The sequence below is a fragment of the Cibotium barometz genome, chromosome 52 (assembly GCF_041138505.1).
Source record: "Cibotium barometz isolate CiBa-2024 chromosome 52, ASM4113850v1, whole genome shotgun sequence".
NCBI classification, from domain to species: domain Eukaryota; kingdom Viridiplantae; phylum Streptophyta; class Polypodiopsida; order Cyatheales; family Cibotiaceae; genus Cibotium; species Cibotium barometz.
The window spans coordinates 3,733,185-3,747,500 of NC_141097.1; the positions used below are offsets into that span (position 1 = coordinate 3,733,185).

The following is a 14,316-nucleotide window of genomic DNA, read 5'->3' on the forward strand; positions in this document are numbered from 1 at the left end:
GTAACATATGTGGTCCTTTTTAGAAATCATTGGAGGAACTCCAAAGAAGAGGATACTAAAATGAAGCTTCTCTTTTGAAGGGCATCCCCTTTTGTAACCGGTTCAAATTTGAGGGATGATAATAAGGAAGGCTCGACCATTGCTTGATTTAAAAACAAATAACCAATTGAATAAGGGCATCTCATTACTTATCATCAACAGGTTTTCATCACATGAATGTATAATTAAATGCAAGTAAAATATAGAAAAAAATCCTTTGCCAATTTTAATTAGTAGAATGCGGGCTATTTCCAGGCTGACGGAAAGCAAAAGGACGTGACCAAAGGTCACACGAAGACGTAATCGTGTCGCTTGCATTGCTTTCTGTAGACGGCAAGCATGATGGGCTTCCGATCCACGCTTGATCTGCTCGTGCCAATTATGATCGTGGACTTATATTAAAAAAGCAGTTGTTAATTGCTGTTGAGATTGTGATCGACAGTGCAGGATCGTCAGGTTGGCCAGATGGGGCGGCTCGACAAAATGAACGATGCAGATCAGCACTCGTCAGCAGATCATCCTGCAGTTTCCACCAAATCAGCATCAACGCCATCATCGACATCAACACCATCATCAGCACCGCAGAACCATTGTAGCCCTAAACGATTAGTTAATGCCACTAACCGAGGTGGTCAGAGCGTTTCCAAATCTACAAGAAAACCTCTACCTGCGCTAAAACCCCCCGTGTCCCCATGCGCGGCCAGACTCTCCTCTATGTTTGGACGGCAGGCATCTCTCTCTCTCTCTCTCTCTCTCTCTCTCACACACACACACACACACACACACACACACACACACACAGCCCCCAAAACATCATTCTATTATTTCATTGTCTTCTATTTGAATGTTACTAGGTTTTGTCTCAGAAGACATCAGGCCCTACCATCCTCTTTGGGACCTCAGATAGAGCGAATTCAGAGAAGGTAGATTGCAGAAGGGAGGATACGATTTCTACATAAATGCTTGAAAATGTGCGCGCGCGCGCGTGTGTGTGTCTGAGAGAGAGAGAGAGAGAGAGAGAGGGAGAGGACTAATATTCCGTTTATTCACTAATCACTATGTGCAGCAATATTATAGCCAGGAACTTGACAAGTGTAGAATCGGACTAGATGGGCCGGGTGTGTAAGATTTTATGACGCATCCATCAGCAATCGCATGTTTGCATCAGACTCTATTGCTTGTTAGTATTGGAATTGATTTCCTTTGAAGTTGTATGTTTCATGACACCACATACATCATAGGCCCCGTTTATGAGGTGAAGATAACATCTCTAGGAAAGCAGGTGGCATCACGAAAGGAAACTGCTCCCGAGGTTGCGTTTGGGATGTCTAGAAGGTTCTCAACGGTACACTCCTTCAAACTCCCCCCCCCCCCGTTCACATGATCCCCCATTCCCACTCCCACTCCCACTCCCACTCCCATCCCCATCCCCATGCCATGATGCCACCCTCTCCTTCCCTCTCTTTGTTAGCGCTACATCTTCACATACAAAGGGCCAGACTACCTTATTTAATTTGAGTTTCTTATGTTGTGAATGTCTTGTTAAGGGGAGTTAACTAGGTACTCGGTAGTCATATAGACTATATTTCTATATCCATGTTAAATTTTATCCAAAATTAACTTTAGTATTCTTTATATATTAGAGTCTTAAAAATAGCTAGGGTTCTTTGGGAATGCTTCCTTGCAAAACCTTCGCTTTTTTGTTCAGAATTAAGGACTTTGAGCCATGTGATAAGTGTCTATCTACTTGTGAAATATCACCAAAGTTATAAAAGTGAAGTTCATAAAGAAAGCTATTTGGATTGTATAACTAGTTTTTGGACCCATGGGTCTCTAATTCAAAGGCTTAATACTGCTGAAACGACGTTCTACCTTTCACAAGAAGAAGAAGAAGAAAAAAAGAGGGGTGGGAAAAAAAATTTGCGAATCAAAAGCACAAGGTTTTATAATCACAAATAATGTATCCGTCAAAATCTCATGCATCTACATTGAAAGAACGATGGACCAGAAACCATATGTGTTCCAATTAATACGATAACTAACAAATGGAATATCCCATAAGACTTTGGCCCCAACATGAATAAATAGTATGTCAACAATATAATCATAATCATGCCTAGGATCATTTGGAGGTAGGTAACTTATAGGTTTCACTTAAAGGCCTATGCTGATAACAATTACAATTATGAGAATAGGGATTTTAATATATTTTATTATGCTTGTGGAGCTTATAATTATAACAGCAAAGATATGGGGATGGAAATCCTGGGCCTGGAGCTTATGCTTCTCCTTCAGCCTTTGGTCCACAGGTTCTCTCTCTCTCTCTCTCTCTCTCTCTCTCTCTCTTTGTGCGCGCGTGCCGCACATGATGAATATGATGGAGATGACCACATCATAAGGAGACTTAGATATTAGCTCAAGTCACAAAATGCAAACATGAGAATTCCATTTTTTTTCAAAATGTAGTTGTGGGGATACTACTATTGTTAGGTGTGTCTTATTTTTAAAAATAAATCAATAGATATATGTGTGTGTGTGCATGTCAAGTGTGTGGCCACACAACATGCACGTGTGTTTGTAAGAACACTTGCATACATTTGTGTGTGCACGTGTCCATGTGCATGAGAGTGTTCACCTTTCTTGTTCTCCTTCACGAAGTGTTTTAGTTGTGCGTGTCACGTTAAAATCCTCTTCTTCTTTTTCTTCTTCTTCTTCTAAATAAATCAATAGATATATGTGTGTGTGTGTGCATGTCAAGTGTGTGGCCACACAACATGCACATGTGTTTGTAAGAACACTTGCATACATTTGTGTGTGCACGTGTCCATGTGCATGAGAGTGTTCACCTTTCTTGTTCTCCTTCACGAAGTGTTTTAGTTGTGCGTGTCACGTTAAAATCCTCTTCTTCTTTTTCTTCTTCTTCTTCTAAATATGTGTGTGTTAATTCCATTCCTTCTACTTCTAATCAAAATTTTGTTACGATTACAAGCCATTTTTTATAAGTTGATAATTGTTTCTATGGTCTATTTAAGTAAAGAAGTGGATTGCCAAAAAAAATTATGTGTTTCCTAGGTGTACATGAGTGGCTTGAAACAACTTATACAATACATTAATTTTTTACTCGTAATTATATATTGTCTGAATATTAGGCATGATTGAGTACGAGTTTCTCTCATTTCATGATTAACGGGATTCTTATAGCCTTCTTAATCTAAAAAATTTTAATTGTAGGTCTTGTCGTACCAAAAATCACCTTGGTTTGCTGATTTTAGCCGGTCCACAAGAGATGAGCAGAATAAAATTTACATGAGTGCAGAGTTTGACAAGGTAGTAGCCACATTAAGTCTCAAGTGAAGAAAAGAAGATACAAAATCATGTGGGAATAAAATATAACATTGAAATGTGCAGAATAAATATGGAGTAGGCTCACCCGGCCCAACTGTGTGTGATGACACCTCATCAATGGGAAATCAAATTGTCGGATCCTTCAAGTCAGCACCCAGGGTTTGTTTTGGTGCAGAGAAGAGATTCAAGGTGCGTTACATAATGTACCCATTTTTTTAAATGGTTCAACCTTTTTTCTTCATAATAATATTTCTTTGTATACATTCTTTAGCATGTTACTTTCAAAATTTCAAATATAAAGTGGATGCTTAAAATCCAACCACCAATGACAAAGTATAAAGTGTGGGCATGCCCAAGTGGAAGTATTGTGGATCATGAAATGAGGAGACAAATTATTGATACACAAATGTTTTGTGCCTTTGTTATCTAAGCCCTTGCTTGAAAAATGGGAATATAATTATATCATAATTGTGTTATGCCTTCTCATCCAGGCCCTTGCTTGGCAAATAGAAACATAATTTGCTAGGCCCTAGAAACATAATTATACCATAATTGTGTTGTGCCTTTCTCATCCAAGCGCGTGCTTGGCAAATCAGAACACAATTATATCATAATGAGGGATTCTTTTTTGTGGTGTGAAGGGATATAATTTTTAAGAATAGATCAAAATACGAGAAAGTGTGTTTGATGAGACAAACTTTTGGAACTACTAGAGATTAAGGATGGATTTTGAAGGCTCACCTTTGACTTCAACTTGGAAGTCCTAGAAGTGAACTTGGCCTTTATTCATGCATTTTTGAGACCTTGGGCTTGTCATAAAACTTGCCTTAAGTGTCTTTGTTTTGATAGCCAAATTTTTTATTGGCCTTCCCATGAAACAAAGGCCTCCAAAGACTTCAAATTTCAACATGTGTTTGTTTCGTAGGGACACTCCTATAAAGGTTCTAAACTCCTATAAAAAAAAAGGCCTCCAAAGATGTGTTTTTTCGTAGGGACACTCCTATAAAGGTTCTAAACTCCTATAAAACAAAGGCCTCCAAAGACTTCAATTTCAAGATGTGTTTTTTTCATAGGGACACTCCTATAAAGGTTCTAAACTCCTATAAAACAAAGGCCTGCAAAGACTTCAATTTCAAGATGTGTTTTTTCATAAGGACACTTCTATAAAGGTTCTAAACTCCTATGAAACAAGGGCCTTCAAAGGCTTCAAATTTCAAGATGTGTTTTTTCATTGAGACACTCCTATAAAGGTTCTAAAGTTGAAAATGATGCCTAGCTTTTGATTGGTTTGATGTTTTGAGGATGTTTTGTAGCTACATGCTTTGTCCGAAGGAAATGTCATGTTGACAATTTTGATTAAATTATTTACATCTAGTTGGAAAGAGCACCTAGGTACACCACTCAATCTTTAACCTTGAGTATAAGGACCTTTATACACATCCTTTGAAAATTCCATGCCTTGTTCTAAAATTTTGCATGGACATAGAAATGCATGGGGGAGGCTCCTTGTCCATGAGGTTAAGTTGTGGTGGAGATCTCCCCCATTACAAGATTCAATTCTTGTTCCTCCTAAAAAGGTGCGGGTGCAGGAAGTCTCTAAACCCCCCAAGATAAGGAGGACATCTAAATTGCAAGGTGTATACTAGGCTCATTATATGGTCAATTGTTTATGCTTTCCTTAAAAGCCAAGATGTACACAAGTATCACAAAGGGAACCACCTATCAAATGATTGCAAGTTCTAGGCAAGATGAGTTCTACAAATGAAGTTGTTAGAAGTTACCAAGCTCTTTATGCATCACATAGGAGATTACAAATAGCAGGCAATGGACGAGATCTCAAAAGAAATTTCCATGGCTTGGGTTCGGAAATCCTAAGGAGTCCATAGGTATCTGGAATTTTTATTTTTTATTTTGGACCATGAGCACTCTTTGTTCCACCGGTAGAGAAGAGAGCTGAGATGTAAATAGATGTGGATGTAAATGTGATGAGATGTGAATAATGTGTAGGGGCCAGATTCGAGCTGGTGTCCCCTCGAGAGCTCTATCAATTACACGTGCTAGTTTGGGATCTTGTATGGGTGCCACGGCATCGTGTAGACTGAAATTTTTGGTGTTTGCTCCAGCATCCCCTCATGATTAACAATGGCGCCTCCTCTCCTGGAGTGGGCAAGTACGAGATTGTCAGCTGCTTTGGCAAAAAGCAGAACGAGTCCAAGAGGAAGAACTTACCAGCCTTCACTTTCTCACAAAGCAGCCGTGATCAGAGAGCAAAGGTACAACGCCTCTTGCTATTATAAACTACACAACATAGCTCACGGCCTGTGGGGAAAGCCTTACATTTTTTCCCGCTTTTTCTAGGTCTTCATATCTGCACAGCATGACAAAGCTCGTTATGGAGAAGCATCACCAGGACCCGCAGCCATCTCGAAGGCCTTTCCTTCACTGGTAAATCATCAACTTCTTGCGCACAAAAAACGAGCATTAATTAGTCTAGCACTAACAAAAACAGATGTAATGCTGAATTTACTTAACATTAACGCGTAATGCCATCTTGATTTGTAGGGCGACATGCAGGTTGACTCCCGAAAGGCCTCCTGCACCGCCTCTCGGTTTGGAAGGGCCACACGATTCAAAGACTACTACACTGACAATCCAGGCCCAGGCAACTACAACTGTTGAATGATTGTATTAGATGCTCAACTATTATCTCGACATGTACATTTGGCCAGCTAATTGTACATCTTGCTTACAATCAACGCACTACTTCTATCATGGATTGCTTGTAGTTGCATACACCATGTTGCAACCCCCCCCCCTCTCCCTCCCTCTCTCCCTCCCTCCCTCGTCTCACAGGCAAAAACACGTGTAAGAGCGCACTCTCTCTCTCTCCCTCTCTCAAACACACACGTGTGTGTGTGTGTGTGGGTGTGGGGGGGAGTGTTGTGTTTGAGAGGAAGCCACCGTCCCTAATCCAAACCGTCAACTTGAGGGGTAAGCATATCACACTATTGTCACCATGAGGGGATTGTCATCGATGATGAGGTGGAAATGCTCAAACCATATAGCGATGACTTGACTATATGTGGAGACCATCATACCCACACCCACGTGCACATGAACACACACTAGGTAGGCTGTCCCCAAGAGGATTTAAACATAGAACCTCTCAAATGAGGGATCCAAGTTCTATCCACTACGCTACTGCCTTGGGGATAATGGAGTAGAGTTCTTGAGTTGAAAAAACAACCAAATCTCACTTTACACAACTTGAGAAAGTTGAAATCTGTGCAACTTTTAGTACTTGCAGAGCAGCTTGAGCCTCCTTGTGGAAACTTCCCCTTAGAAGCATCAATGTCATGTGTGCATCATATGTTTGTTAGCCAAATACGTGAAGAATACATGATGAATCCATCATCTAGCCACATGATAGATGAGGTTTCCATTACCCATAGTTCAATAATATTTCACTTTGACTTTTATTTTGGCATCATATAAATTTTGTTCCATTTTATTATCACAAATTCTCTACTGCACCTCTCCAACTACTAGTAGTGATACAGTCTCCTACTTCAGGCAAGGGGTGGACATGATGGTATGCGTTTAAATATAAACTCCTTAGCTACATATTTTAAAATTTTAGATACACCCTTTCTAGAAATTTATAATTCCCTTAGCTATATATTTTAAAAATTTTGATACACCCCTTCTAGAAATATATAATTCCCTTACCTATATATTTTAAAACTTAGATACACCCCTTCTAGAACTTTATAACTTCGTTAGCTATATATTTCAAAATCTTCGATACACACCTTCTAGAAATGTATTTCATTAAACATACATTTTATTTAGAGTGGTTTTAAAAATACCTTGTTTTAAATTAAAATGCCCATTATTTCTATAACCTTTATTTAACTTCGCTAAAAAAATCATTTGTTAAGCTCTCATGCACTATCTTGCATATTTATGTGAATATTATAAACAAATTGTGTTATGTAACTCTTATTTATTTTCTTTCTCTTTTCTTTTACTACTATTATTATTATTTACTAGTGGAGAAGGCATCAGTTGTCTCTTATCATTGATGGCATGAGAGGTGTGAACTTAAGAGGCCATGGAGGGGTACATGTTATAGAGGTGTAGGAGACATATAACCTACCTTTTTGTGAAAATCACGTCCATAGATTTCCTTTAGAAAAAGGGACCATCACTACCTTCATTAAGATTCATGCATGTGCATGTGCATGTGTTGGATGTTCCTTGTTAGAGAGTTTAAAAATGGGTTTTTAAATAATCTTAATATAAGTTTGAAAAGTGCCTACAAATTCTACCCTTCAAGGTTTTAAAATTCTTAAATATTTTCAGATTTTAGTTTTGATTACCTCCTACTTCTAGAGATGAAGTTTTGTAAACAAGGGGTTCCTCTTAGTAGTATAAAGAGAACATCCAAAAGCTTTTTAGTAAAACTATCTTTAGACATACAAGAATTTATACCTCTTTGGAAACATATATTTTGCATTATTTTTCACTATGCCACAGCAACATTATAGTGAGGGGGGAACACTAATCCTTTCTAGTGAGGGGGGAACACTAATCCTTTCGACTTTGGAAACATATATTTTGCATTATTTTTCACTATGCCACAACAACATTATAGTGAGGGGGGAACACTAATCCTTTCTAGTGAGGGGGGAACACTAATCCTTTCGACTAGTCATGTGTCTTGATGCTCCATTGTTATTGGTCCATAATCCATTTTGTCAAGTTAAATGGATTGAATTTGGACAAAATTTGTTGATAAATAATTCCAATTCAGCTTTAACATTATTGTTATAATCATCTTGTCTTCAAATCTCCATTCTTATCATTTACAATCATTTTTAACTTGGCTTATCTTGCTACAATGAAATATTTTCCTTCTTTTTTTCCTTCGAAGTAGATGGTGTGTTGAGATTCAAGCTCGATGATAGCTTGTGCCAGTTGCATTATGTGCTGTGGCGTGTTAGCTAGTAGCATGTGTGAGACATAAATGACCGTGTCCAGCTGATCATAGTGGTGTGGACAGTAGCTAGGATTAGCAGTGTGTGGACACAACACAAGTAGTGTGCTGTAGCATTTCTATTATGGCTTTATGCATTGTGTGAGATGGGACATGGCTTCCCTCTATGGTTAGGGTTTCAGTAATACATTAGGATTTGCTCCTATGTGTGTGTTCTCTCTCCCTCTACCTATTTTTCATCATGGTATCAGAGCAAGGTGCTCTCTATTAGGGTTTATGAATGAGTGAGAGAAGAAGCTGTGAAGAAAATATGTGGAGCCTGCCATTGGAGCTGTGAAGCTTGGAGCACACCGATTTTCACCGAAACTGAGAGCTTGGCCTATCGGGTAAGGATTGCAGGTGCAAAATCACAAACAATATCAGATTTGAGTTTCCCAAAGCAAAGAAAAATTCTGTTTTGCAAGCTCTCCATTGAAGCTTGATAGCAGTGAATGTATGTTCCAAATGGTTGTAAATCTGGCAAAGGTTCATGTATCTGGAAATGGGAATGTGTTGGCAACTCATGTGCAAGCCCTAGAGTGATTCTGGAGCAAGTGTGATGCATTGAATGTGTTGGAAAATTTTTGTTCTGAAGCCCTCACAAAAACGGTAAATAGATGCTCATTTTTTATGCAATTGGAGCCGGTTTTTTACAAAAATCACAAGGTTGATGGCTTGGGTGCATGCCTAGGGGTGTTGGAAACTCATATATACCCTCATTAGCCACATCTAACTCTTAAATTCTCCCTAATTATAGGCGGCACAGCCTGGGAGGCTAAAACAGTGCAGTTTTTGACTTTTTTGCTTGGTTGAGGTCCCCAACTAAGGCTTGGTTGATTGAATCATTGCATAATTTTCTTAGTAATGTTATGGTACACACAGAGGAGAAGGATGCTATGTGTTTTGTTGGAGCAATTATGCATTTGGGAGCCAATTATAACCTGATTAAGAGTGTTATTAACTGTGATTAGTGAAATAGAGGGCCGTTAATCGACTAATTACTCACTCAATTTTGACAATTGGTCTAATTCCTTTTTCACACAGAGTTAGTATACATCATTGCTATGCTAATGAATGCCTGGTCCCTCAATTTGGACAAGATTTGAAGAAATTAGAGCACTTTTGCTACTAGTTTGACTGGTTTTTCTCAAAACAGAGAAGGGGATTTGATATTTCTGGTATGTATCTCGGGGGGTTCACTATATTTAAACTCTATATATCACGTGCATTCAAGGCCTAATTTAAAAACCCCTTATCTGTAATTTTTTCATGAATAAAACACACCCTTTTTCTATTCAATCTGTGAATACCCCCTATAAATGGTACCCTTCTGTATGTAAAAAATGTGTAAAAAAGCTATTTAAAAACCCCTTCTTTTGAACCCACGTGCTATGCTTACATATTTATGAGTGACCCCCCTGAGGTATGTATGCACTTTGGTTGGTGTGTTAATATGCAACATTGAGCTTTTTCGGGTGTAAATGCAAGTTATCCACACTTAATTGAACCACTATATTGCAATTTGAATCATTTGGAAGCCTCAGAAAGTGCGCCAAAACAAGGTATTTTGGAATGCGTATGCTAGTTCAATTTGAATGCACTCGGTGTGATTTTCTACATCAACAGTGAAGTTGGTTGAGTACTTTGGAGTATCTGGGACACTTATTAGAGTGTGTTGAGCTGAGGAAGGCTAATTTATAGAATTGGACGTGTGCAGAAGGTGCATTTGCATTGAGCAAATATGTCAGACAACCCAGTACAGATTGTGGGTGAGAAGTTGGATAGAAAGAACTTCCATGCATGGAAGTACAGGATCAAAAGCTTTCTGAAAGGAAAAGGATTTTTGAACCTTGTTATAGGGGTGGTCCAGAGCCGAATCTACCCTGACAACCTACACAACAACAAGTTGCAGCTCATAAACAATGGACAGAGAGAGCATACAAAGTTTTGCATTACTTGTCTATATGTATCTCCGATGCTATACTCATACATATACATGATGCTGAGAATCCCAAGGATGCATGGGATACTTTGGTAAAGCTGTTTGATACAGATACTAGTTCTCGTAAGTCTTAGTTGAGACAATAGATTCACAATGTGAAGCGGAAAGGAAGGAGTATTCATGATTATGTACAAGAGATTAAGAAGTATGCAAATGCATTGGCAACTATCAATGCCACCATGCCTGATGATGATTTGGTCTACATTGCCTCGCGTGGTCTTGGCAAAGAGTACAAGTCTTTTGATACATCTAGATCTTTGTTCGGAGTACAGGTTTACCAGATTTTGATGAGTTGGTTTCACTCTTGCTTGTTGAGGAAATCAAACTTAGTGACCCTTTTCATGATGCATCTACTAGCCAAGATAATCATGGCAGGAATCAGGCTTTCTATTCACAAAAGGGATTTAGAGGCAGGGGGAGATCTACATCATGAGGTCGTGGATGGCAGGAGAGGTCACCACAACCAAATTTTCAGCTTTCATATGGTGTTAGAGGTGGTCGTGGGTGGATATTCACCTCAAAGAGGTAGAGGTAATTCTCGCCGGCGGAAGAGGACGTTGGTAAGGCCAATAAGCATCTATGCAAAATGTGGAATGCCATTACTATGGAAAGTATGGAAATTATGCAAATAGTTAAAATTTTACATCATGATGGTAGTGCATATCACTTGTTTGCCATGAAACATGTCGTGGGGTCTATGATGACACATGATGACAGTGATGACACTTGGTATATGGACTCTGGAGCATCAAACCATATGACTTGTCATAGCAAATGGTTTGAACATATGAAGCCAATGGATGTGAAAGGCTATGTGGAGACAGGTGATGATTCTTAGCATGCTATCACTCATGTTGGGAGTGTGCCATTAGTGATGCACAATGGTGAAATGAAGTCTATGTCAGACATCTTATATGTGCCTTCTATTACAAAGAGTTTGGCCTCAGTTGGTCAAATGGTTGAGCAAGGTTTAGAGATTCGTTTCAACGAGCATGGTTGCTTCGTTGAGGATTTCAAAAATGGATGTAGAGTCATTGCCAAAGGCAAGAAAGAAGGCAAGTTATTTAAATTGGATGCTGGGATTCCTAAGTTGAAATTGGCTATGTTCTCTAAAAGCTGAAATGTAGTACAAGACATTGAAATGTGGCATAAAAGGATTGGACATGTGAACATACAAAAGTTAAAGAACATGCAGGCAAGAGGCATTATTGGTGGGCTACCTAGATTCAAGTATGATGGGAGTATGCATGTATGTGATGCTTGCCAGTTTGGAAAGCAAGCAAGGTTGCCATTTCCTAAAGAAGATAACATGAGTAGTAGGCCACTTGAGATTGTTCATAGTGATGTATGGGGTCCTGCACAAAGCCCATGCATTAAAGGCAGCATGTATTATGTGACATTCATTGATGATTTCAGCAGAATGACTTGGATTTACTTTCTCAAAGAGAAGAGTGAAGTGTTGGGAAAGTTTATGGACTTCAAAGCTTACTTCAAAGCATTTGCAGAGAAGCAGTATGGCTATTGGATAAAATGTTTGAGGAGGTGGTGAATACACCTCACATGATTTTGAGAACTTCTTGAGAAAGAATGGCATAAGAAGGCAGCTAACTTGCAGGTACACACCTCAGCAAAATGGTGTTGCTGAGAGGAAAAATAGAGTCATTGGTGATGTGGCTAGGGCAATGCTTAATGAAAAGAGCATGCCAGACTTTTATTGGGCAGAAGCGTGTGCCACAGCGGTGTATGTACTTAATAAGACACCCACAACTGCCATACATGAAAGTATGCTAGAGATGCATCTTACAGGTTTTAGGCCAGACATTGGACACCTCAAAGTGTTTGGTAGCATAGCTTATGTGCATGTTCCAGATGAGAGAAGGAAGAAGCTAGATTCTAAGGCAAAAAAGTACATTTTTGTTGGGTATGCACAGGATTGCAAGGCATATAAATGTTACAATCGACATACTAGGCAATTGCTTATTTCACGAGATGTGGTTTTTGATGAACTTGCTAGTTGGTACAAGGCAAAGGATGAGGGTGTCATTGATTCCATTGATGCTGATGTGCATGTGAACTTGCCACAAACAAGTTCTACTTCTATGTTTGGGCCAACAGAGTCTGAGAGCTGCACTATACGCCCATGGTCAGGACGTTTGAGACATGATAATGCAAGCACTCGGAGTAGTGCTGTGGATAAAGGGAAAAAGAAGATTGAAGGAATTGGTATTATAGGTTATGAGTCGTCAGGTTCATAAAGTTTGGATGAGGAACTTGGCATACCAGTTTTACGCACACCAAGTGCAAGGTAGGATAGATATGTGCCTCCACATCCTAGAGTGACAGGTGTTCAGAGTGATCCGCATGCATTGCGGAGATCCCAAAGGGTCAGGGGTCCAGCTGACAGGTTGACATATCATGACTTTGCTATGCATTACGCATATGTGACCTCTTTGGTGAAGCATGTGGAACCTACAGGCAAAAGCTATTGGGAAAGCATGTATGGGAGAAGGCAATGGATGTTGAGATGGACATATTAGTCCATAATGAAACTTGGGATTTGGTTGCCTTACCACAAGGCAAGAATGTCATTGGTTGCAAATGGGTTTATAAGGTGAAATGCAAATCAGATGGTAACATTGAGTGCCATAAAGCGCGGTTGGTAGCTAAGGGTTATGCACAAACCTAAGGCTTGGACTTTGATGAAACATTTAGTCTAGTTGCAAAGATGGGAACAATGAGAGCAGTCATTGCTATGGCTGCACAGCAAATGGTTGGGAAATGCATCAAATGGATGTGAAAAATGCATTTCTAAATGGCGATTTATAAGAGGAAGTTTATATGGCACAGCTAAAAGGATATGTACACTCGAGGTACCCCACTCATATATGTAGGTTAAAGAAAGCATTATATGGTTTAAAGCAAACACCTCGTGCCCCTCATATATGTAGGTTAAAGAAAGCATTATATGGTTTGAAGCAAACACCTCGTGCCTCTCATATATGTAGGTTAAAGAAAGCATTATATGGTTTGAAGCAAGCACCTCGTGCCCCTCATATATGTAGGTTAAAGAAAGCATTATATGGTTTGAAGCAAACACCTCGTGCCCCTCATATATGTAGATTAAAGAAAGCATTATATGGTTTGAAGCAAGCACCTCGTGCTTGGAGTGATAAGATAAGCATTATATAGTTTGAAGCAAGCACCTCGTGCTTGGAGTGATAAGATAAGCCGATATCTTATCTCCATTGGATTTCAGGTTTCTTCAGCAGATTCTTCACTCTATGTGAAGAAAACAGATCATGGGATTGTCTTACTTGTCATCTATGTGGATAGCTTGACTGTCACAGGAGATCATGCTACAAATGTTATGCATGTCAAGAAGGCATTGAGTGGGCAGTTTGATATGAAAGACCTAGGTGAATTGAGATATTGCTACCTTACCTAGCTGGTGGCTCTCACTCTATACAGGTAGCTACCACTGTTAACATGGCAGCTACTGTTCCAAACCTGATAGTTACCTTTCTGTCTTTAAAAGCCACCATTGTCAACCTGGTAGCTTCCACTCTTAACATGGTTGCTACCTTACCTAGCTGGTGGCTCTCACTCTATACAGGTAGTTACCACTATTAACATGGCAGCTACTTTTCCAAAGCTGGTAGTTACCTTTCTGTCTTTATAAGCCACTATTGTCAACCTGGTAGTTACCTTTCTGTCTTTAAAAGCCACTATTGTCAACATGGTAGCTTCCACTCTTAACATGATTGCTACCTTACCTACCTGGTGGCTTTCACTCTCTTAGTAGGTAGCTACCACTGTTAGCTACTGTTCCAAAGCTGGTAGTTACCTTTCTGTCCCTAAAAGCCACCATTGTTCACCTAGTAGCTTCCACTCT

At 39.4% G+C, this 14,316-nt stretch overlaps 1 protein-coding gene across 1 annotated transcript; it reads left to right on the top strand.

The window, feature by feature from the left end:
• Positions 1-412: 412 nt before the first annotated feature.
• Positions 413-6,135, top strand: LOC147608696 (uncharacterized). Its single transcript, XM_086788731.1, has 10 exons — positions 413-768; positions 894-962; positions 1,106-1,157; positions 1,281-1,384; positions 2,283-2,348; positions 3,271-3,366; positions 3,448-3,573; positions 5,508-5,657; positions 5,743-5,829; positions 5,947-6,135. Exons 1-10 carry the CDS (start codon positions 505-507, stop codon positions 6,061-6,063), a joined length of 1,131 nt encoding a protein of 376 aa, XP_086644857.1. The 5' UTR covers positions 413-504; the 3' UTR covers positions 6,064-6,135.
• The last annotated feature ends 8,181 nt before the right edge of the window (positions 6,136-14,316 follow it).